Source organism: Nipponia nippon, unplaced genomic scaffold (assembly GCF_047370975.1).
Source record: "Nipponia nippon isolate SJK-2023a ecotype South Korea unplaced genomic scaffold, ASM4737097v1 scaffold_9, whole genome shotgun sequence".
In the NCBI taxonomy this organism is placed as follows: Eukaryota; Metazoa; Chordata; class Aves; order Pelecaniformes; family Threskiornithidae; genus Nipponia; species Nipponia nippon.
Window position 1 is genome coordinate 1,867,730 of NW_028262413.1, and position 24,594 is coordinate 1,892,323.

At 36.1% G+C, this 24,594-nt stretch overlaps 1 protein-coding gene across 46 annotated transcripts in view; it reads left to right on the plus strand.

The window, feature by feature from the left end:
- Positions 1-24,594, plus strand: part of SLMAP (sarcolemma associated protein) — an 87,429-nt gene that overhangs the window by 40,511 nt on the left and 22,324 nt on the right. For 14 of the 46 annotated variants that reach the window (XM_087742923.1, XM_087742921.1, XM_087742927.1 and 11 more), the window contains exons 4-15: positions 1,693-1,765; positions 3,139-3,175; positions 4,663-4,725; positions 6,188-6,283; positions 6,570-6,641; positions 7,500-7,640; positions 9,272-9,409; positions 10,703-10,871; positions 10,957-11,007; positions 11,579-11,629; positions 15,983-16,045; positions 22,231-22,287. In XM_087742923.1, the coding sequence (XP_087599049.1) occupies positions 1,693-1,765; positions 3,139-3,175; positions 4,663-4,725; positions 6,188-6,283; positions 6,570-6,641; positions 7,500-7,640; positions 9,272-9,409; positions 10,703-10,871; positions 10,957-11,007; positions 11,579-11,629; positions 15,983-16,045; positions 22,231-22,287 (1,011 nt within the window). Of the gene's footprint in view, positions 1-37; positions 59-1,692; positions 1,766-3,138; positions 3,176-4,662; positions 4,726-6,187; positions 6,284-6,569; positions 6,642-7,499; positions 7,641-9,271; positions 9,410-10,702; positions 10,872-10,956; positions 11,008-11,578; positions 11,630-15,982; positions 16,046-22,230; positions 22,288-24,594 lie in introns of those variants that run through there. The other 32 variants (XM_087742932.1, XM_087742939.1, XM_087742937.1 and 29 more) reach the window with 16 other exon arrangements.

The following is a 24,594-nucleotide window of genomic DNA, read 5'->3' on the forward strand; positions in this document are numbered from 1 at the left end:
GGAAACACTTCAGAATTGTATAATCTCACAGCAGACCCACCTGGTGTATGACCCAAAGGTAAAGCTGTCTGTTGGTCTTTAATTTCAGGTACCCTAATACTTTCTTCTTGAAATCACTAATTTCCTCTTTTTGCCTTAAAGGAAAGATTGTTCCTTATGAGAGCTGTGTGAGTACTAGATGCTACAGCTAATTTTGCTAATGTATTTTTTATGTTTTTTGCAAGAACAGATTTGTGAATTCTGGGGACCGAAGTCTAAAGCCAAAAAAGACCCCGATACCCATGGATTAATCAGTTTTGAGAATGAGGTCCTGGCTGTTTTTCCCTGGCATGTAAATTTAGTACTTTACCAGGTCAGCTTGAAAAAACAAGGTGCTGTAGCCAAGAGGATGCTTCTCCAAAGCATTAGCTTCTAGCGCTGAGTAAAGGTTAAGAACATCTCTGTTTAGTTGGATCATTTCTCCTGTATTTTTAGATTCTATTGAGGTAGATTCCTCAAAGACCTGTCTCGTTTCCCTGGAGTACTGCCGCTGTCCTAAAACACCCATTGCCCTTTTTTTTTTTTTTTTTTTTTTTCAAAGCCAGATTAACTGTGTTGCTGATATTAATAACCATGAAAGTAGAGCAGCTATTTGTCCCTGTATGTTGGTGGGTGCTTTAGGTATAGTGGTAGATGATAGATGACCATATACTTGTACCTAGCTTGCGGTAGTATTTTTGGGAACAACGTCTGTCTGTGTGTCTATTCATGTAACTGGAAAGAATTTTTACTTCCCAAATCATAGAATCATACAAGGAAAAAAAAAAAACAAAACAGATGTAACTTGACTGTTTGTGATGTCATTGGAAATGGTAGCCTAACATTTTTGGGAAAAATTGTGAAGAGAGGTCAATCTTGATGTAAGAATCGGATATTGCATTTGCTCCTCTTATTCCTTAGGATCTTCCTTGAGTTCAAAGAATCTTGAATTTAGTCCTGGAGAAGCAAGCTTTCTCCTCCTGAAACGAGAGGCCGCTTGTCTAGGGCTGTGCATTAGGCGTGCACTGCAAGCATACCAAACCAGAGATGTAGTGCCTGAGCGGTGCTGCTCATAGCCTTCAAGGGGGTGTACCGCTTCTCAGCGGTTCCTGCGCTCTTCCTCTGCCTTCCCTTTTTGATCCTTGTGTTCGTAAATAACAATCGCTTGGCAAGTTCCAGATGTTGGAGTGAGTGTCTGGCGACACAAATAGGATGCGTGCCTTTTCAGTCCCGGGATATGCTCATAGGAATCTTGTCAAAAAGGTAGCTCATTATTTTGTTTATACTTCTGCATTCCCGTTACCTCGCGCAGGTAAGATGCATTCCTTTTTCCTCGTTTTATGATCAAAATATGCAGCTGACTTTTTTTAACTTGCTGCAGAAAGACGTCTTGCAGGTATTGCTGCCTGTGGAGGAACTGGAACTGGAACTGCTGCCCAGCCAGGGCTCAGCGCGCGGCGTGACCCCTCCAGCTTTGAGGATAGCGTTCCCTGTCTCCAGAGGGGGCCCGGGAAGGCAGACCCAGGCACTGCTGCTTCAAGGCCTTCATGCCTCCTCTAGTTTGCCTGCCTCAGAGCTTCTTAAGACAGTTCGCTTGGTTACTATAAAATTAACCACTGAACTTATAATTAAATAGTAACGAATCATGATGACTTAGTGTTTCTTTCCTTTCAGTTACCCATGGATGTATAGTCTCCACAATCAAACTGTTTCTTCCAGATGGAATGGAAGCTCGATTGCGATCAGAGTAAGAATAAGTATCTATTCATGTGTGGCAAAATTAAACTACTGTATAATGAGGATTTGATGGATATTATGTTTCAAATCAGCATAGGAACAGTTTCTTTTCCTGTGATCATGCAAAGAAAATAACTGAGAGCGTGGTTCTTTTGCAGGCATTATGAAAAAGAAATCTCATTTGCTTGTTGCTTTTAGAAATTAAGACAACTATGAAAGAATAAAAAAGTTCTGTAAAAGAATAAAAAGGTTCTTATCAAGTTGGGCTTTTCTAACTGGCTGTGGTTTAGTGTACTGGAATGGGTATTGTAAACAGAAGAATATAGGACAAAAGAAAGCAAATGAGCATTCTCCTTCCCTCTTTTTTTATTTGGGATTGTTATTTTTGCTCCCTTAAGTGCACATAGACTCCACAAAAGTGAGGTTAGTGGTGTGTCTGTGTGTACGCGTGTACACATAACACTTCATGTTCTTCAGCTAAGTAATACGGTAATGTGTCCTCGTGGTGCAGTTATTTGGTGTCACGGTGAAAGAAAGCTTTGCCTGGCATGAGGAAAAAAAAATCGTAAAATATGTTGGATGGAGTAATGTTTGGAAGCTCAGATAAACATTGAGAGGGTTTTCTGTGTATATGTGCACATTTTGGAGAAAATTTCAGAGAGCAGTAGAAACAAGAAATATAAACATTTTGTTCACAGTAACTGAATGCCAGTTACAAATGACATAATTTTAATCATCTTTCGTCCTCAGCAATTGCATGTTTTTGATCGTTTATTTAAATATTCTTTTATCATTAGTACCCAGAAATATTTGCATGAAGCTTTAGGGTGTCTTTGCTTCTGGTAAGATAAGTCAAAATAAATTACTATGGGAAATTTTCCATGTAATTGCATGTTCTAATACGAAATAATAGAGATGTATGGTGTTAAAATTTTAATTCTGATGAAAATTTGCTCTAGTGAAAGCATACAAAATTCTTTAAGTTACCAAATATTATTTTACTCAGTTTGTTGAATTTGTAAATGAGAGTAGTATATCCGCTGTCTTTTCATATCTATTGTTTTGTGCATGTAAATTGGTTTAAATCTTAATAAATCAGTTTTAAAAAAAATCAATATTATGTAACTACTGAAATAAAAGTTAGTAAAGAGAGTTTTTAGAATAGACCCTAGATTTATAATTCGAAAATAGTTCTGTAACTTTGAAAACATGGCTCATAGTATTAACTGGTTTTGCAAGTTTTTATATTAACTCTTCATTTTTATCTGGAGAATAAACTTAAAAATACAAAGCATCTTGATTAAATGCACAGTACTAGGGATCTTGTAGATTTTTTTGAACTTCTATTCTGCACTTTGTTCACTTTTTAATTTTTTTTTTTAGTGTTATCCATGCTCCATTACCAAGTCCTGTTGACAAGGTAATTCAGTAATTTGCTGTTTTCTGCCTTATTCAGCCACATGCTGTTTTCTGACTTGTTATAAAGATGAAGAAATGGTGAAGTCCAGTTACATTCAGATATGTTTTCCACTGCCTGTTTTTACCTAGTTTAATATTTTGAGTGACATTTAAGATAGAGACGGTAATGCAGTATCACAGTGTGTATTTTAAGGTAGCTTGACTTCTAAATGTAGTATGGCATCTGAAACATGGCTTAGAAAACAAACCCATTGATGTTAAGATGGTTAAATTTCCAGGTACAGGTTAACTGCCTAACAGGTCTTGGGTATTGCATAATTTGACGCTTGATCTGTTCCGTGGGATCCAAGAGCGGCTCGTGATTTGGTGTTTGGATGAGGTCTGTTGTCCTTGTATCTTGTTGTTTATGGAGGAGAAGCTGCACTGCACAGGCTGGAAAGGGCTCAGGCATGTTCCAGAGGAAGGCTGAGACCAGACCTCTCGGCTCTTCTTGTATAGCCAGAGCTGCTCACTGTGGAATCATGGAGTCAGTAATGTCTAGTGTAATTTTTAAACTCAGTTTTGATGATGTGAGGGACTGGTAGAAAAGCTGTTAATAGATACACCTCTGAGACAAGTGATCAGGAATTGATCATCTCTCTAGCCTCTAAAAAGAAGGATTAACTTAAATCAGTTTTAAATGTGAAGAACAAAATTTTGAGAAACTAAGGAAACTTACTTGTGAAGTCAGCAGCCTGAGAAGTTCATAGACTTTGCGTTTAAGTTGAGGTTTCAAAACGGCACATGTAGCTTGAATCCAGGGCAAGGGCAGAAATTCTGAGGAGGGACTGCAGGTATAACTGTGTGAAGAACAGCTTCAAAATGATGTCAGTGTAGGAAGAGCCTACAAGAATTAGTAAATAAATAAATTTGCCAACCCCCCCCCCCCCCCCCCAACAACAACTCCCTTTTCCCCCCCAAGTCCAGAACAGTTTCAGTTATGATTAAAGATAATATAGGTATCCTTCACATCTGAAATGGGTACTTATAAAGGGGAATGATGAAGAAAATGGCTGGTAGGTCAACAGGAAACATGACTGAAATGTGTGTGTGATGATGACATTGAACTGGAAGATGAGAGACTTTATTTTCAGTTCTGGAAGGCCCCGATTTCTGTTTGTCCTTGGGTTGAATGGCTTTACCTTTGTGCACCTTGTTTCTTTTTTGTCAGTTTAATCTCAACTGAAACAAAAGCCTTAAACTCTTTGGTGTGTTAGTGGTTTAAGAACTTGTCAAGACATTAACACAGTGGGGCCTCAGCCCAGAGTTGGGAAGGTCTATGATAAAACAAAGAATAAATAGTAGCAGAACAATAAATGATTGAAAATGCCGTTATTAGATAATCTTAAGTTTACCTTCAAGACTAGATGTAAATGATGAATTTTGCATTATTTGAGTTTAATGAAAATTCCAAAACCATTTTGATTCTTAAATTCTCTTATCTTTCAGGTTGCTGCTAACACTCCCAGTATGTATTCTCAGGAATTGTTTCAGCTTTCACAGTATCTACAGGTAGGTTTTCTCTTGGCAGCATTTAGTTTGGCTAAATATTTAATCTTTGTTCAAAACACAAATCTTATGCTCTGTATGTCTTTGGCTTGCATGTTGTAAACCGGAACATGATAAGCATTTAACTGCCTTTTCTGTAGTGAAATAATATAAAATGTTGTAATAGGACATAGCATAGTTCAATGTAAACTTTTGGGGGTTTGCATGAGCAGTATAAACGATGACTTTTATAAAAGAAACATGAAAGCTCACGCTTTTATAGAAGGCTCCCTGAACGCTATGTACCTGCTTTTCCTGGCCTTTCTCTTCTCCTACCTTGCTGTCCCCAATTTTCTTTTGCTCACTATTTTTATCATCATCCATTGCTGTGGATATACTGTGTATGTATTTAAAAGTTTTGGTAGAACTAAAGAAAGGCAAAACAAGAGGTCATTTTATGTGTCGAGGACTAGTTTGTTTCTGTGAATATAATTTCTTAGTGTCAATATTTCTGTCCCCGTATCTATTGGAAAGTATAAAGGAGGGGACAGCGCTGGCAGCTCTTCCTCCTCCTTGGCATCACCAGCCTTTCTGTGCCTGCTCCTGTGTCAGTTTTAACAAGTGTGTTTTTTCCTAAGGCGTTGTGTCCCGAAAGGGTTAGACTGCAAAATGGCAACACATTAAAGTGTGTGCTAATATATATAAATAAACCCTTTAGAAAGGATCATAAAATCAGCTTTCTGGAAAAGATATGGAAGCATTCTTACTGGTAAATTCTACCTAGGTTTAATTTATGTATAGTTCTACTGATTTATTTTGCCTGTTTTTGTTTGGTAATGGCAATTTTTATTTGCTCACATCAATGATGAGGCTTTTGAGACAGATATTAACTTTATATATATTTGCTGCCATAGCAGGAAGCAGCTCAGGCAGATGCTCTTTCTTGGGAGGCCAAATACATACTCGCTCACCAATCTGTTCACTCTCTGTGTCCTGGAATTGTTAACAAAGATGATATTCTAGCTTACTGTCATAAACCAAAAATCAAAAAAAATAGTAGTTCTTGCTTGGCATTTTTCTTTTTGTGACCTGATTTGAAGATGAACAGCTCTTTGCATGGGAGCTGCCAAGTTGCCTTTTGGTGTTTACAGTTTTGTTACTCAAATTATTGACAAAAGTCAAAGTGTTTTTAAGTCTTGGAAAGAATAACTTGTTATGATGTGTACTCAGCATGTGCAACATATGCATGAAAAATGAAGGTCTTCAGGAGCCTGAGTTTGTAGGATAACATTATCTAATTAAAATACCCAAATAAATGTGTGGATGGATAAATGGGATGGGTGTATTATAGTTTTGAATATGTGACAATGTTTGCTACTCACACTTCCTTTTTTTTTTTTTTTCTTGTATTTTGGTATCTTGTCTGTTGCTTCTGTTTTTCCGAGTTGGCCTAGTTGAACTGACTGGTGCTCTGTTCTCTTCATAGGAAGCCTTACATCGGGAACAAATGTTGGAACAGAAGCTGGCAACCCTTCAGCGACTACTTGCTGTCACGCAAGAGGCTTCAGATACTAGTTGGCAGGTATCTGCAGGCATCCTTGTCTTTATGGACTGAAATATGCAGTGGCATGTAAATTTTAGCTATTCATTTACAAACAGTGGGGAAAAAAGCAGCAGAAAGAATAAAAAGCTTATGGTGGTTCTCTTAAACTGTGCAAAAGATGATGTTTAAATTTAGTGATTATGTACCAGTTTGAAATTACTATTAGTAGTGAGTACTCCAACAAAATTAAAGTCTTTAAAGCAGAACTCTACTGGAACTACATAAAGCACATGTTAATTCTAAGGTGATGCTTCTTTTCTGCTAGGCTTTAATAGACGAAGACAGGCTGCTATCAAGATTAGAGGTTATGGGAAATCAGTTACAGGCATGTTCGAAGGTAAGTAGTTCACTTGAATACTGGGAATGCTGAACGATAGCTCTTTTTGAAGTCTTTTGAAATTAGCAAGTTGTAGGAAAGGAGTTGGAACATAAACTTTCTGAAGAGAGCCTGTGCAATTTTGATAATGTGAATAGCATGAAAACTGTGGATCTGTTCTGTATTTCATGGAATTGCTTTAAATCTATATAAATGGCTATTTTTCAGCATTTTTTTTTTTTAGCCCAAGCTGATTTCCTTTGTATATGCATATAAATATGTACATAGTGAAATGCAGAAAAGGAATTTCTGTCATCGGTGAGAAGCAACCATTCTGTCGTGTTTCCTGTGGATGTTTCTTTCCAAATAGGGATTTGAAAAGAGGCGTTGTCAATGTGCTGTCTGATATTCAGAGACAGAGTAACAAGTATGCCCTGCCTTGATTGTTGTTTAGGCCACTTATGCCTGCCTTAAATTTTTATTTGTATTTTATTTTTAATTCCTCTCAACTACCTGCATTATAAGAACTTTCCTTGTAGTTCCTGTTTGAGGTCCTTCAGATGGGACCGTATAGGTTTCTGGTTTGTCAAATTGTGGGTCTCCTAGGCTTGACATTGTCTTAGCAATGTCCAAAAAACCCACATAGTTTTCCTATAATCAAAGGTGATCATTGAATGTCTGCTGCCATACATACACTTAAAAAAATAACTGGTTTACACCCAGTCATGTCAAGAATCTCTGATCACTGATTTGTCCATAACATTTTCCCATCTACCAGAAATTGCTAAACATTTTGTAATAGAACAAGTCTAATATATTTAATCAGCAAAATACTAATTTATATTCTGTCTTTGTATCTGAATTATCTTGCACATACAGAATCAAACAGAAGACAGTATACGAAAAGAGCTTATAGCATTACAAGAAGACAAACACAACTATGAGACAACAGCCAAAGAGTCCCTGAGGCGGGTCCTTCAGGAGAAGATTGAAGTGGTCAGAAAACTGTCTGAAGTGGAGGTATTGAAGTTTCATGCCTAGTCTTCTGGAAATGCTGAAACAGTTATAACTGCTGCTACGTAGATCCCTGTTTTGTTGCCTGTAATACACCAGAATTTGTTGTGTTGTGGCACTTGCAGTATATTAAGTAGTAGTGTTCGTTTCTCCCGTTGGACAATACTTAGATTGTTAAACAGTTAATGAGAAACTATTCTTTAAACTCCTTCATGAAGCTGTCTTACAGAAGTTAGTATGTGTGGGAAATAAGTGAGGGGAAAATGACATACATGCATTAGGAAAAATGCTGTTAGACCTTGTTTAAACTGTAAAATTTATGGAAACGTAAGCTTAACCACTCATACAAATTACACTTAAGAATGAGCTTTTAAGATTACAAAGTGTTGGACACTTTCTTCAAGTAAGATTTCTGCCCCTCTGGTATCTCTCATTACTATCGTTTCCTTTATTTTCTCTTTCCATTATCATTATTTGCTATGTTCCCTTAGGTCAAGGAATATTGTAAGACTTAATTTTAAGTGCTCAAAGTGTCTAACCTCTTCGTGCTTTTTAGTGAATGCAATGCATATAGTGCTGTATTAAATAACCTTATGAGATTTCAGTTAAATAACCCTTTTTATATTGCAATAGTTCTTGACAGGTTTGTTAATGGTTGGAGTTTTATGTTTACTTCCAGCTTTCTTCTCCTTTCCAATCTTATACTAAGAGAAGAATCTGACTTATTTATTATACTTTTTCCTCTTTACTGTGACTCTTGGGGGAGAAATATTAATTTAACTTTAGTAAGAGATTTGCTTGAGTGCTTCCTGCCATGTGCTTTTCTCTACGCACAGAAGAACTGGCTCCTGGTTGAAAGTTGTCCTTTAGTAATTATTATATAATGTAGTTTTGAATGCACTTTTGTTTAAAGGTGTTTTGGTCTGTTTTGGTGGTGAAGAACCAAGTCAGAGCTTGTTATAAAAAAACGCAAAATGTATGAATGAAGAAACAAATCTTGAGCTATGAGGAGGAAACCTATACACCATTTAGTCGTGCTGCTATCACCAGCTGATGCAAACTTCTGGAGCATTCTTTGCTTCCTGAAGACCCAGCTGCTTCCTAAGTATGGGCATCTTAGTTTAGATGCCTTTCCACATTATGGAGTTCAGGAAAAGATTTAGAACACTTCCTGGGAGACAGTTGGCTTATATGCTGTGTTAAATACTCTTTTGCTGGGTGAAAGGTAGGGTATATCTATTTATTACATTGAATCACAAAATATTATAAAACTTTCACAGTTTATCATAAACCAGAAGAGGATGGGGGAGATGGATCACACATTTCAGTTCTTTATTCCTATCAATCACAATTCATTGTATAACCTACTGTGGGTTTTTTGGTTTGGGTTGTTTTTTTTCTTTTACATGTGCATGAAGCTAATCTATTTTCACAGAATCTGTTCTTTAAGTAGGATATTACAAAGGTTTGTATAGATAGTGTTTTTGCTGGGACTTGATCTGTTTGTTTAGCCTTAATGATTAAGAACAAAGCAGTTAAATATGGTTAGTTACGTATACTGTTTGGAAAAAATAGACCAACTTCAGTGTTTGGTAGATTATTATTTTTATTTATTGCATAATAATTCTATCTTACAGCGCAGTTTAAGTAATACGGAAGATGAATGTACTCACCTGAAAGAAATGAATGAGCGGACTCAGGAAGAATTAAGAGAATTAGCTAACAAGTACAATGGAGCTGTAAATGAAATTAAAGATCTTTCTGACAAGCTAAAGGTAATAACAGAACTTCATCTGACTTATGATGATACTGTACCATAATACATGGAACAAATAAATACAATTTAATTTCTAATGCAGCAGTCAAATAAAGGTTAAGAAACTTTTTAAACAACAGGTAAATGAAAGAAAGATGCACATCGTCTTTTACATATTCTTTCAGTTTACATTTAATGTACCTGAAAAGTGTCATCAGTTAAGTAAATTGCTAAAAAGGTTCCCATTTTGTTCACTTTGAAAGTTACCGTATTTTTGGAGTTGCAATATATTTTAGTAGGAAATTACATATGGTATAAAACTTTATATTCAATTTATATAGACAAATAACTTTCAACTTAAACATCTTGAAGTTTATGGGAATGAAAACCAGAATTAGAAATAAATTTGCATTTCATGTTGCCTCTCTGTGCAGCTACAAACATACCTAGCCTACCACATAGTAATAATATGGCTCAGCTTCCAGGGGGAAGGAGGAGTGTCCTGTCAGGTTTGTTATTAAACCAAACATCTAAGTATTTTAATATTTAAAAGTCCTTTATGCTGGAGAACAAAATAATCACAGTATGATAAAGCCTGTTCCCAAAGAGTCTCCAATGTAGATAAATAGAAGATGTGGAGGAGGAAGGTAGTAGCGTTCTCTTTGTAGACCTGAGACAGTTGTTGCATTTGTCTTGGATAAATACTAGAATTTGAACTTAGGTTCTTCAAGTCTTAGTTCAGCACCTCAGACAGAAAATTTTTCTTTCCAAATTAAAATGTTAAATTGCTGGTCTTAAGGCAATTGGTTTCCTAATTATGAGTTCATCACTGATAATGATGAGTATACACAGAAGGATCAAAATTGAAACTTATTCCCTAGCTTTGAGGGAGAAGAGTCTTTGAAACTTGTTATCATGAAATCCAGCAAGGAAAAAGATGTGGCTTTCAATCAAGTTTGTCTGTGCAATGTACGTTCAGTTCAGAAGGACTCTTGGGTTTTGGTTGATTTGAGATCTGGGAGACTGCGGGTGTTTCTTAGTTTTTGGGTCCTGGTACTGTTCCTGTAAAATTTGGATTCCTCAGACAGAACATTAGTTAAGATATTTTGAGATTCTTTCTCTCTGTTATTGTACTTGCAGTGAAATTTGTAGAAAAATAACAGTAGAAAAATTTTGCATTGTTTCCATTTGCTTCGTCTGACTAGCAAAGTTACTTATGTACATTTAGATATACAAAAATCAAGGAAATCTATTCCTTTATGTGTTAACTTTGATTTGTTTGGGGATTTTTTTTTTAATCTTCTTTGAGCAGGTAGCAGAAGGAAGACAAGAAGAAATCCAACAGAAAGGACTGGCTGAGAAGAAAGAATTGCAGCATAAAATAGATGAAATGGAAGAGAGAGAGCAAGAGCTTCAAGCAAAAATAGAAGCTTTGCAGGCAGATAATGACTTCACCAATGAGCGGCTAACTGCTTTACAAGGTTAGTCACTAGTGGGGAAGAAACTTTGATTATTTGTTTTTCTTTTAATCTGTGAAATATCTTTTTTTTGGACTTCTGTTTACAGTACGGTTAGAACATCTTCAAGAGAAAACTCTTAAAGAACACAACAGCTTAGGTAGGTGTGATCAGTTTCTTGTTTCAAGCTGGTGTCCAGATTTTTCGATTCAATTACTTTTATTATAATAATCTTGTGGTCTAGGAGTCTGGCCAAAGAACAATGTTTTACACTCTACGCCAGTAGTGCATTCTTGGTTGTCACTTTAACATTGAAAGACGTGGCCACAACAGAACGCCAGTAGAGGGCACTGCTGTTGTGAGTGTTCAGACTTCTGGGTCATTGCTCAATTTAGAGCTCTGCTTGTGCCCCCTCAGCTCCAAGATTTTTGAAAGTTTTTACATATGCATATATAGAAAAGGTCTTTTAAAATAAATAAATAAATAAATATGTAATAGGCAGTCATTCTTTGGATGATAGTAACCTCTTTATACGTTTGAACAAACTGGAACATGATCTGTAGTGCAGGAAAACAGATGAAATTTTGCCTGTTCTGTTTGATTAGATTAGATACTTAAAAGGAGGAGGTAGTATGAAAAGACAGATGCATTTCACAATGCTGTATTTATAAAGAAAGAAAACCCAAAACATTTTGTTTGGTTCCAGAAATAATACCCTTTCTTAATCCTAGGCATACAAGTTGATGACTTCATACCTAAAATTAATGGAAGCACAGAGAAAGGTAGTGTATCTTAAGGCTACCTTTTGTCTTATGGTTGATGTCTGAAGTTGAACAAATTCAAAATGTTCTCTAAAATTTTACTTTGAATAGTAGTCTCTTCAAAATGAAATTGAATTTGTCCACTCCTCTGGCCTGCTTAGACTTTCAGTGTAGGTGTTTTCTGTAAAACGTGATAAGCCAACTTGGAAGTCGTCTTTTTTTTTTTTTTTTTGCTTGTTTTTATGGGCTCTCACTGGAATTAGCAGGATTCTACTGAATGATGTCAGGCTTGTGACACAAGAAAGTGGAATCCAAACTCATTGCTTTTTTCCTCTTAATTTTATTTTCCCTTGCAACACAAACATACACCATTTTTCTAGTAAATTGGGTATGGTAAGTAAAGTCAGCAAAACATTTTTTTTTTCCTAACCATAACATATGAAAAATATGAGTATATGAAATATATAAATAGTGAAAACTAACTTTTTAAAACTCAGGAGTGTGTTTACGTAAAAGAGGAATGAATACAGATTGAACTAACTGATGGGTTTTTTTAGAGACCGATTAGTTAAAGCCAAGTATTTTAACTAACGTGTCTTAACATACACGTGAAGCTTTTTGAATAAAATTGTCTGATAAGAATATGCCCAATATCACATATAGCAAAGATTATTCCAGTTATGATTCTAAATTCACTGACTTGTTCCATTGGCTAAGATATATTTGTCCTCTTACTTTAAATTTTTCCTAGCTTTCTTCAGCTTTTGTTGTGTCTTGCTGGATAGCAAAAGCTCTGAGGAATGGTGGTAGTACTAGTTGGAAGGATGGGGCACTTACATAGAGAACTCATAGTTTTCACTAATATTCGCAGTGTTGAAGGATTACTATATACATTTTTGAAACAAAATTTTGAAACTCTATGCTCTAATTCTTAGCTTTTTACCTTTTTTTTTTTTTTGAATTATCGTAAATGAAGAGCTTCTTAACTAGGGAGACTAATAGCAAAATAAGAGGCATAACCGCATGTCTGTTACTTATTTGGAGCAGGAGGAGCGATCTGTTAAACAGGAACTGTACCAAAACCTCCCCTTAAACTAAGTACTGGTTATCCCATAATGTCTTAGCATTTTAGGCACTGAGCTATGATGCACACTGAGATTAGCAAGCAGGAGGCTTAATGGCTGTTCCCAGTTCTCTGGACTGCCATACTTTGTTTTTAGATAGATTGATCTGTCTTGCTGATGCATAATTTTAGGTTGGGTAATCCTCTTAATGCTTGATGGAATGGTTAAGAAAGAAACTGGCTTTTGATTTTTTTTTTTTTTTTTTTTTTTTTTTAAATCTTCCACCCCAGAAAATAGTTAACTTCTTTACAAAACAAAACTGAGATACTATATTAGGGATTGTGATTCTTCATTCTAATCATGTAAACTGTAAAAAGACTGTGAAAGTTAGGTTGTTGAAGGTTATTAGAAAAACATGCAATACCGTGAACAAAAGTAGCCTAGAGCTAAATTGAAACATTTAGTAAAAGCTTGCAAGCTTCAAGTGCAAATACATATTGTTTTATAGAGAAATAATTGATAACATCACACTAAAGGTGATTTTTTTTTTTTTACAAACACTTTTTTGTTTTAAAATTGTTGGTAGGAATGTCATGTTAGTTTTTTATATACTGCTACCTCTTATCAGTCTGAGTTTAAACTTTGTATGAAATATTTCAAAATTGAATTCGTTATTATGTGATTATAACAAATATTGTATCGCTGATATTCATTTTTTTGTCAAAGTTGAAAAAGCAATCTCTTTTTGACTTCTTTTGGATTGCATAAGAGTCGGAATGTCATCTGGATGGATGCATGAAAATACAGATTCCTCCATCCTATGAGTAACAGTAGAAGTTGTGCTTAAACCTGGGAGTTTTAGGAAGCTGTCTGCCAATTTCTTTTTCTTTATGAATATGGACAACATATAACTGCTCATTTAAGTTGTCTTTCTGTGTATTTATACAGTCTATCACCTTTTTCCATCATGCATCTACCGTGCTATTTTATTATTCTGTATTTTAGCGTACTTTTCCATTTTGCTGTCTGTCGTACCACATTCTTCTGCATCTCTGCTCTACCTGCTCCATCCACATTTCTCTGGCGGTTTTACAGCTTGCTGGCCTGTGTTCTCTTCATGACAGTCTGTCCCTTTCTGTATCTTCCTGTCCTTTATCTAGCCCTCGTGTAATGGCAGATGGGCAGTAATGTGCTCTGCCAGATTTTGGATTTTGTTCTCTTGAAAGCAGCAGGAGGCAGTTACTGGGTTTTTTTGCTGAGTAGTCTTGCATTATTTTAGAAGAGCTGAGAACTTAGGATTTATAATGTAGGTTCAGCAGCTTTGCAGTGAAAGAGGTTGTGGATATTTTGCATAAGGAAAAGACTTCACAGTTGAAGGCAGAAGTCAGAAATTAATTTTTTTGGTGTGCTAACTAGCCTGTAAGGGAATAAAAAAGTTTCCTCTATTTGTATACAAAGGTATACGTACCTTCCCCCTCCATCGCCTTTGGAGGAAAATGGTATAACCATGTGAAATCAGTATGCTTTTTCAAGATTCCTTTTGTCTATCTCTCAAAACTTCAGGTCAAGTCCTCAAGGTATGTTTATAGGCATACTACCTAGCCATTGCAAGAATAAGGATTTTACGTTACTTTTTTTCTGTGAATGTCCATAACTTTTTAAAAGACCTGTATTCTGAGTAGGGGAACTAAGAACTCATGGTATAGTCTCTCTACAGGCTTTTTATAGCAGAGTGTATTAAGATGACAATAGTTAGGCATTCGTTTTCTCTCATTGCATATATGGAAATTCTGGTGCAGAAGAGTAACTTGCTTATACGTCAAGCCACTGAAGAACGGAAATTATAATAATAATAATATATAATTATACATAATATAATAATTCCGTGTAAAACTGAATTATTTCAGTAGGTGATATGCTTCTCAGTGAGTTGCACCACACCTGGCTTTCATATTTAAGTTTTGTGAGCCATATATTATATAAAGAAAGATATGAGAAATTTGTATACAGTCACTTACAGCATGATGTAAAAAGGCTAAAAAAAAAAAAAAGTTTAAGTATGGAAAACAAATGTTATAGCCGTGGTGCTGTCTTTTAGAAGCCCTGTCCTTGTGCGTTAGAAAAAAGTTCATTACTTAGAGTAACTTTGAAATATAGTAAAGCTTAGTATTACGTATTGGATCTTAACAGCTAGGCCTCTGATAGCAGAAGCTGATTGCACAATTTTGTTAGAATGTAACACATTTTGCCAGTTTGCGTACTAAAAAGCAGCCTTTTCAGATTGCTGGATTCTTGAGCTCAAAGGACTTTTGGGGTTCTTTAGAAAGGAAGCGTAAGCACCTTTTTATTTGGAGATGCAAGATTCTGATGGAGCTGGGAGCTGAACAAGGTGACACAGAAGGATTTGGGCATACCTGGGAGCTGAGGCCGGTCTTAGGATCCCTGCTGTAGAACTGTCCATTCAAAAATCGTTGTTTCTGTGCAGTGAAACTTTATTTAAAAAGTAAAGGGACATATTCAGCAATGCTTTTAAAATAAATGTTTTTCATTTCAAGAGGGTGTTAGATACGAAGAATAAACATGAAGACTAACGAAAAACTTACTAAATGCCCTTTTAAAGCTAATAAAAAATGCTGAAAGATACAGGTTAAATACATGTTTCTTATTTCTTCAATGTTTGGATTTGGTATTTGCAATTATCCATGTCTGATGATGAATTAACACATGGGAGGAACTAGACGCGTCAGTGCTATGGAGTTGCATGTTTCAGTAGTGTATCATCTTCTGTATTTTAAATTTATTGTGATTTATATATCACTCATGTGCATTAATCTTTTTGCCAAAAATATGAAGTTGTCAATGAAAATTTAGTCGAAGTCATGTGTCACCACCTGACCTGAAAAAGCAACAGAGCAAATGCCAAATGCAGAATGTTTGGACTTCTATTAATTGGTTCTTACTAAATTTTGTTAAAAGAAAGTTGTTGTTTTTTTTTTTTTTTAAATAGCTTCTATTGAGGTAAGGGGCTCTTTATTATGCTTAAGAACTGCTATTAGATTTTAGTATTTAAAAGTACCATTTGAAAATGCAGTTGAAGTACTACTTTCTTCTGACGAGTTCGAGAGTAATCTATTTTCTAATATCACTCAGACATCATTTCAGTTACATGTCTGCTTGCATATTAACTCAGATTTCAAAAGTTCACTGTAAATACAGTTACAAATATTGTTAATATGCCTTTCAAATTTTTTGTTGCATCAATTTGAAAATGGTAAGATGATGTAAACTGAAGTGTTTCTTTCTTTACTAGAGCACTTTCTTTCAAAGAGTGGAGGGGACTGCACTTTTATTCATCAGTTCATAGAATGTCAGAGTGAGTACAAGAGTGTTCATCACATTTGCTTTAAAAACAACAGAAAACCCAGAAAAGGTGGATAAAAACCAGAATTTGTCACTACTGTTTAATATTTCTGTAGTAGCAGAAATTTTCTAAGCATAGGGTTGTGGCATTGTGATATTAAGCGGATGCCTGTAGTAGTAAGAGGATGTCTTTGCTTTTGCGAAGCAATGATGACGCTGTCTCTTAGCAGTTAATCCGTTGTTGTCCTCTGACCAATAAAAGGGTGGTCATGTTGCCACACGATGTTTAAAACCGAGTGTAATTTTTCATCTGTTATGAATTAAAAAGTTGAAAGCCTAACACTGTCAGTTTAAGCAAACATCACAAGCAGCAGATAATAAGGACAGAGATGAGGTAATGATGCCTTTTCTTCATTTCACATATCTGTAATTTATCTGATAATTAAAGTTCTTACACATTCTTCAAATTAGTTCTTACAAAGAACAAAAAGGAAGGCAATACCTTAATTTTTATGTGGAAATCTAAGAGATTCATTTAAGAAAAACAGAACATAAATACGCAATACCGATCTTTAGAAAGATGTGTTATTCTGGAATGAGAAACATTTTTCAAAGCAAATGGCTTTTGAAAATGAGTAATAAAACAGCGCAGTCTGCATAGCTATAATTAAAGAAAAACTTAAGGTGTTAATACTTTTTGTCCACTGAGAGAAAAATGTCATTAGGATGAAGAGAGAAAAGTGCTATTAAACTTCAAAGAAAACTCCTTTGTAGCATAAAGAATTATTTTTCAACTTAAGAGTTTACAGAAGTTATGTACCTAAAGTTGAGCAGAGAGAAGTATTTACAAGCAGAAGTAAGACAATATCTCTTTTTTGACATTATGCCCGTTGGACTCTTCCCTTTTAAATTTCAATAAGGAAGTGTAACAGGCTTGTTTGACTTTACTCCTTGTGATATGGATTGCAGTGCTATAAACTGAATGACAGAATGCTGCTAATGTTTGTCTAAGAAAATTTAAACTATTTGAAAAAAGTTTGTTGTTAAAAGTGAATGGTAGCTGTCTCCTCAGGCTGAAGTTTAAAATAATTTTAAATTTTGCAAAGATCTTCAATGAATCCTCTTTATTCAGTACATAAAAATGAACTGAAGTTAAATGTTTGAGTAAAAATATTTTTTGTCTAGAGTGAAAATTAAGAACACACTGCGTGATGTTCAAATACAGATTGGTTGCCTGTTTTCATTGTTTGGATGTTAGCGTAACCTATTTTAGCAAAACTTGTATTAGTATCACTTCTGCAAACTAAACGTGGTCAGTCTTGTCGCTATTGAGAAGCAAAAGCGACCATCAGGATCTAGTAAGAGATTCCAACGTGCAGTTGAAGTAGTAATGAGAGTAAAATAAAGATCACTTGACTTCGGCCTCCCCTTTCTTGAGAGACTGAGAGCTAGATTGAAGACACTGTGAGGCCTCGATTGCCTCATTTGTAAAAGAATGAATAAGAGTTCAAAGGGTTCGGTATTCTGCATTTTTTGTGACTGCATGTTTTTACTATCTAATCAAGAACAAAAAAGATTTGAAGTCAGCAGCTCATGTATTTATTTCTGGACCGAAAGTTCGCCTTTCCGAAATTCAAATATGTTTAGTCAGGCCCCACAAAATCAGGAGGTTAAAAAACTGCAAACTGCGGGATCTGTTATTTCTATTTCGTATGTAAGGGCTGCCCTTCCGTCCTCCTCCTGCTCTTTGCTCTCTGCAGCAGCGAGGGTTGGGAACTAGTGGGGGGGAAAAATTATAATTTCAGAGATCGCCAGGAACTGGAGTTTTAAGCCATGCAGCAAATACTTATGTGTAGAACCATATCATAAAGATTGGCAATATTGAGCAAGAATATATGGTTCATTATATGATACTATGCTTTTTTGCCCAGGGGTTTAGGTATTGGGAAAGGAGCGGGTTTATTATTTGAAAAATAATAATATGATAAAAATCCCAGAAATAGGAGTTCCTCATTGAAGTTGTATTATGTAGGGTTTGCTGTTTTGTAATAGAAGCAGACAAATTAAAGCTATAGGATCTGCAAACCATAAGAGAAATCTAAAAAGAAAGGAGAATTGAGACAACTGTGCAGTTTGTCTAGAAGAGAAGGTTCTGACTTGTGCTGGTACAGCGGGAAAGTGCGCATCTCCGTAGTGCTGGGGAAGGAGCACGTAAGTTGGAAAGCACAAGCAGAGAAATGAGGAAACACAACTTGAGTCAGGGAAGTGGAGTGTGTAAGATAACACAAGAAGGAAAATTAGATGATTAAGCAATCTAGTATTCTATACAAACAGTCGCTACAGAGGACTAAGGTAATTGAAAGTGCTTATCAGTTAAGAGCAACCAAGAGCTCTCAAGGTACTAAAGCTAGAATTTTTTTGGCGGGGGAGAAAACAACAGGACACTAAAATCTTATTCAGGCTGCAATGCAACTGCTTAACTTGGGTAGCATTGTTTGTAAAATCCAGCTTCTGTAGGTTTTTAAAGATATTTTATTTTTTAAGCAGAATACGGCGCGTGATATCATCCAGTACCTGTACTGATCTACCGCATCTGTAGGATGTTATGAGCTCTTGCTCTGAATGATCTGGGAAGTCCGTTACCTCCTGATCATTACATCCAGTTCGCTTGTTGCTCATTCCATAACTTTCTGTTAGTAACCACTAACAGAAAACCAGTGACATGGACAGCAAAAGTCATCGGGCTTTTTGATGAGTAGACGATATGAGTTATTACCAAAAACGGTGATGCTAGCTTCCTATCTTTTGCTCCAATCTAATTCTTCTTTATTTGTGTCCTTATTTTTTTCCTCATTTTGTGAATTTTTTTTTTGCATTTATGATTTTAAATGCAAGTCAATTTTTTGCTTTTTTACTAAGGCTTTTTTTTTTTAATTTCTCTGTCCAAAAAGGAGTAGTTTTTGGATGGATTGAATGGCTATTTTCAGCTTTTCCATGAGTTTATGACCTGCAGGTGGCAAGTGAAGTTGAAGCTGCTCCATATCACGTTTTTCACATGGTTTGAAATTTGTATGTTGAGGGCCAGGTTTCCTTGTATTGGTCTTCAAAACTGGCCTCTTTCAAAGACTGATTTGATACAAAACCATAAATGTATCGGGGGCATGTTACTTAAGTAATCATTGTAATGTTAACAGATCTTTATTTATATTACACATAGTGAGAGGCAACCTAAATCTAAAAGGGAGTTTTTAAAATTAAAATATAGGAAATGCCTAAAAACCTGAAGGAAAACTGCAAAAAGAAACATAGATTATCCTAAAGATGAACTGAAATCTTAACTTCAAAGCAGATCGTTTCAGTAAAAATTTATTATTATTTATGATATGTATCAGTAGCTCTTTGCTTTCTATTAAGTAGTGACTAGATAGCATGAAAGATAAATATTATTTGTGCCAGAAATTAAAGGTAGGATCCTGACCCTAATTTATATTTTGGTAGCCAAGAATGCACATCTTGGTTCAGGGAAAATGTGGATTGGTTTTAAAAAAAAAATTAAAAAAATCAAGTTTATGAAGTTTTCTGAAATAGTAATATGAAAAGATGCAGAGATCTGAAAAAGGGAAGTTTTAAAGATACAAGTACGTCTGCTTTTACTTTGATTGTCGTCTGGATTCTGCCGGTTTTAGTGACTAGGGCAGTAACAGAGTGCAGAATGAGATTCCATGTAGTTCAGTGACATCAACATCCAACTTTCTGTTTATTATCTAAATATACACAGGCATGCTGAAATAAACTACTTTTTGTTGGCTCTGAAATATACTAATGCTAACATTCTTAAAACACAGGGAATGCTTGCTTGTTTTGTAAGCTAGGAGAGATGTCAGCCCTCAAGTGAAAAATACTGGCTTTACCAGCTTTGGGTCTTACTGGGCGAGGGGACTGGTGTGTTACTGCTGAAGTTCTTTGCTGAAGAAATAGCGTCAAGAAGAAAAGTTTTGTACCAATGTTGAAATTCATAAACAACGCTAGAAAACAGTAAGCCACCATGGAGAAGGAAAAAAAAAAATTAAGTCTGCAGATTTTTTTTAGTCATAGGAATTGAGAATTCTTAAAAGTGTAAAGAGCTGCTGCAAGGGTTTCGGTTTGGAAAAGCATCTGGGTCAAGAAGGCTAGTTTCTTTGGTTTGTGCTATCATTATTCTGGTTTTAACAGTTACTGAATTGTGAAAACTCCAAGATCCATCAATTCATAACGCTAAGTTTTCTTCTGTAAACTGATTATAGAAGCCTGTTTTAAGCTAACAGTCCAGCATAGATGAGGTGTTGCCCCTTCAGATGAAGCAGCCGACGGCTACTTTGAGTGTAGGGGTTTTGCATTCAGCTAATTTTTTCAGATATATGGGCAGAATTCCTCAGCTGCTTTCTTGCTGCCGCCTTCCCCACCCCTCTTCCACCCTCAGCTGAGTCCTGGAATAATCACATATGAAGACTTTTGTTTAGATTTTTTTTTTTTTTAATGGAAGAGGGCTCATGCTATCCCTCAGTAACTCTTCACTGGTGGCTGCAGTAACTTGATTCCCTCTGCGGTGCCTTCCCCAGTCCCAGCACAGTGACTCTCCCCAGCTCTGACGAACTTGAGACTGTTCTGAACTTCGAGTGATCTCCTACAGCTCTCGAGACCTGAAGCCAATCCTGCAAATCCAGTGTGCTGTTCAGTGTATTTCTGAAGCAGTATTTGTAAAATGTTACAGGAATGCAGGAGAGTATTTGTAGATAAAAGCAGATGGAGGGAATATCTCTCTCAGACTGGTTTGTCTGGCTGTGGGAGAGGGGAGGGGACAGGACAAGCTTTCGGCCATGCAAAGCCTTCTTCAGACTTCAGAGTTTTTTTCTTTGAAAGCTTGCCTACTAGCTAGGGTTGAAAAAGATATCTCCATGCAAATGTGCTGCCTCTGTCCTTAGATTGTCGTGGTTACAGCAACAGGCCATCGGAGGAGTACAGAGACTTAATCTTCAGAGAGACTTGAAGCTGGAAATGCTGACTAAAGCTCACTATTTTTTTTTAATTAAAAATTTGAAAAGAATTTACTGACATCCAGCTTCCTTAATCTGAACTCTCCTGCGTGCGCTGTTCGTCCAGTCGTCTCTGCGCCTCATTCCCTGTTAACAGCACTTGGGGTCCCCAGCAAATGGGGATCCCTGCCTGGTGGCCGGGGATCCGGCAGAGCGGAGGCAGCTTCCAGCCTGGTGTTTCAGTGGGTGTTAACAGCTTTCAACATTGTCCAAATTGCAACATCTACTGCATAGAAATCGATTATGTGATCTGTAAGAGATGTGACCCTCGATTAATTTTGCATGTTGGCATCGCTAGCTGGCTGTTAAGGAATTTAAAATAATGAAATCTCCTCCGAATAAGAAATTAATTAATTACTGGTTCAGTAGTTGTTTTAGTGTCTTTGATTAATCCAAACCTGTTCTTCCCTTGGTCTTACTGTTTGCCTTCATGTCCCAGCTGGAGTTAGGATGAAGTTAGCAATGTGGTCTCAAATTCCGTGTTTTAGGTTTTTATGCACCTGACATACCTGAATAGACTTCCCTGTCAATGCTATATGTAAGCTCAACTTTTGTGAACCTGAATGTGAAGCATGCACAACTTTTTGGAAGTTTATGCAGCTCTCTGAAAGTTTCAAGCTAAGAAAGGCTATTTCTGTGTACCTTTCCTGGGCACTGTTAAAGCAGTTGTGGTGTGGAGGTGGCTTCTCAATTGCTCTTTTACTGTGGCATATTTCTAGGTTTCTACTGTGTGTGGTGGATATCTCTTTCAGGCAACCAGCTCTTAGAATTGCTTTTTTGATAACTATAATTTGAGAAATGTATGAATTATTTATTGTTCCCAGTTAGGTTTTTTAAAAAGTTCATAAAAATTAATTTTCCTAACTTCTCATTAGTGAACTGAAGCATTAATAATGTAAGCTAATAAATTGCAGAAGAAATAATTATGCACTTTATCACAAAATTCCAGTGGGCTTGTGTGCTCTGTTTCATTATTCCATGCCAGAATAAAGTTTTTGTTCAAGCCCGAGTAGGAAGTAATACTATCAGCTTTTAATTTGGTCATGGAATGTAGTCTACGTCGATGTGTGCAGGGAAAAGCTTGCTTAATTTGAGCTTGGAAAGTAACACTTATTTTGTTTGGCAGACAAGATCGTAGATGAAGGACGTCTAACCAAAGTGGAAGAAACAAAGCTTTTGAAAGGTTAGACTTCTGGATTATTTGACTGTTTTTGAAGCATGTCTTTTACATCACTTCAGTGCATGTTCTGTCTTAAACTAGCAGTTTGAGTTTTGTTGAATAACTGAAGAAAGGAAAATAAATGAAGAGAAGGTATACTGTTTACTGAACTCTGCTCCAAATACTATTGTAAGGTTAAAAGATTTAAAGGAAACCATTTTTGAAGATTGAGTGCATGAAATGCTAGTCTCAGTTCTGACCGAGCTCTTAACCTGAATGTGCATTTTAAAAAAATATATAATTTTTGTAAATGTATTTAAATCTTTAGTGCCTGCATAAATTTTAATCAGGTTTTTGTTTTTATTGTAGGACTAAATAGAAATAATGTTTGGTCTCATTTTAAGTTTTAAATAAAAGTGTGTTTTAATTCGATTTTTTTTCTAACTTACACCCTCATAACTTTAAAATAACTATTAACCTCCTAAATGTGCCTTTTCCAAGTAAAATATAAGCATGCATCTCTTAACTCTTTTCTCTTCTGTACAAAACAAGTGATATACAAGGATCTAATTAGAAAAGGTTTATCTTATCAAGGAACAGTCATCCTTATCTTGCAGTGCCAAAATCAGGAATGCCAGAAAGTGTGTAGATCAGTATCTCCTGTGCGTCTAATAATGTAGGCTTGTTTGGGCTTGCAGGCTGACTCCACTTTAATAGCTTTTTATTAACGTCTGGACATACTAACTCATTTCTTTACCCTCTGTCCTTCTGCAAAGTGTTATTGTATTGAATAAATGTTAGCTTGGTAAAAGTTCTGGTATTTTAGAGAATTTTCAATTTATCTTCTCTTACCTTAATGGATGAAATTGCACCTTTGCGTACGTGAGTAAGCTATAGACGACACGCCATATTTGGCAAAAGAATGCATACAATAACTGTAACGTAACACTGCATGCCAGTTATCTTGCAAAGCGGTGAGCTATTTTTAGTGTCTGTTAATATATTCCAACTCATCAAGTAAGTATGATGTCAACACATTTTAATATACTTCATCATTTTGGCTATATTTATTCAGCTCAGTTTTATTATGGGAAATAGGGACAACTGCTGTGAAATACTATAGTATGGGGAAGAGTTTTGTGCTTATGGCTCTGGTTCCAGAATAGGAAGCAGGTTTCTGAACCATTTCTCTTTTGTACTTCTGCTGTTTCAGATGTAGAAACTGGTGCATCTTTCCTCTAGTGCCTAATCTTGTTCCCTCTTTCAGGATGGGAGGGAGGAAAAAGCTGGTGTACCCGAGGGTGGGAGGGAGGTGGGAGGAGAGAGAATTAATTCAGCGGTTGGAACTTGCACCGTTCCTCCTGTTTCGCAGAGCGAGAAAGCTGCGTTTCCATGTGTGACCAGATATGGTAAAGTCAGTTGGGTACAGATATTGCTCGGCTTAGGGCTTCTGGATTGGCCACTAATATAAATGACATGGGTGAGGCTTTTGGGATATGCTTTTCTTAATACTTGAAAAAGAATGTATTACTTGGTTTAGTAATTATTACAGTTTTAACGGCAGTCTTGTGAGCTTGTTTCTATACGATACATGTAAAATGCTTTGTATTGTAACATCTTCAGATACGAGTTAAAAACCTTATTCCTCAAAATAGGGAAGTACCCTTTTTGTTTTAGCAAAGAACCACCTCCAAAACTTGAGTTTTTAACTGCTTCAGTTGTTGGAAGCTCTGAAGTCTGCTGAAGTCATAGGAAATGTGTTTGGAATCGCTGCCGGGTCCAAACCCCTAATGCGCTTTAAGTGTACGGGTACTTTGCCATTCTCCTTCTCCAGTGATTTCGGTTGCATTAAGATAGGAAGAGTCTGGCTCTTGGTCAGCTATTTGTTTGTACTTGCCGCCTTCTGCTTCATGTGCAAGTGGATGTTATTCTGGCATAGAGAAATAGAAAACTTTTCATGTTAGATGAAGAAAACTTTTTTTTCCCCCATTAACCTGTCTGTGTCTTGTTCTCTTGCTGATTTCCCAGTGTGAGTGCACAGGTTGTCTTCAGGTTCCATTTAACTTCTTTCATTTTGGGGGTGTTTAGTTCTGTTTGTTCTCTTGTTATTTGAAAAAACAATGCACACAAGCTTTCTCATTACTCCTTTGGTTTTTACATATTTTCATATACTAACCCTATTGGGATAACACACTTGATTTATTGCTGTGCATCTTTGTTCCCATGTCCTGGTACTTTTTTGTTCCATCTACAGTATCTATGTGTGAAGAAATTATTTGTGTTCACCATGCTTTTCTGCACGTATGGTAGACACAAAGTCTGTATGCTGAG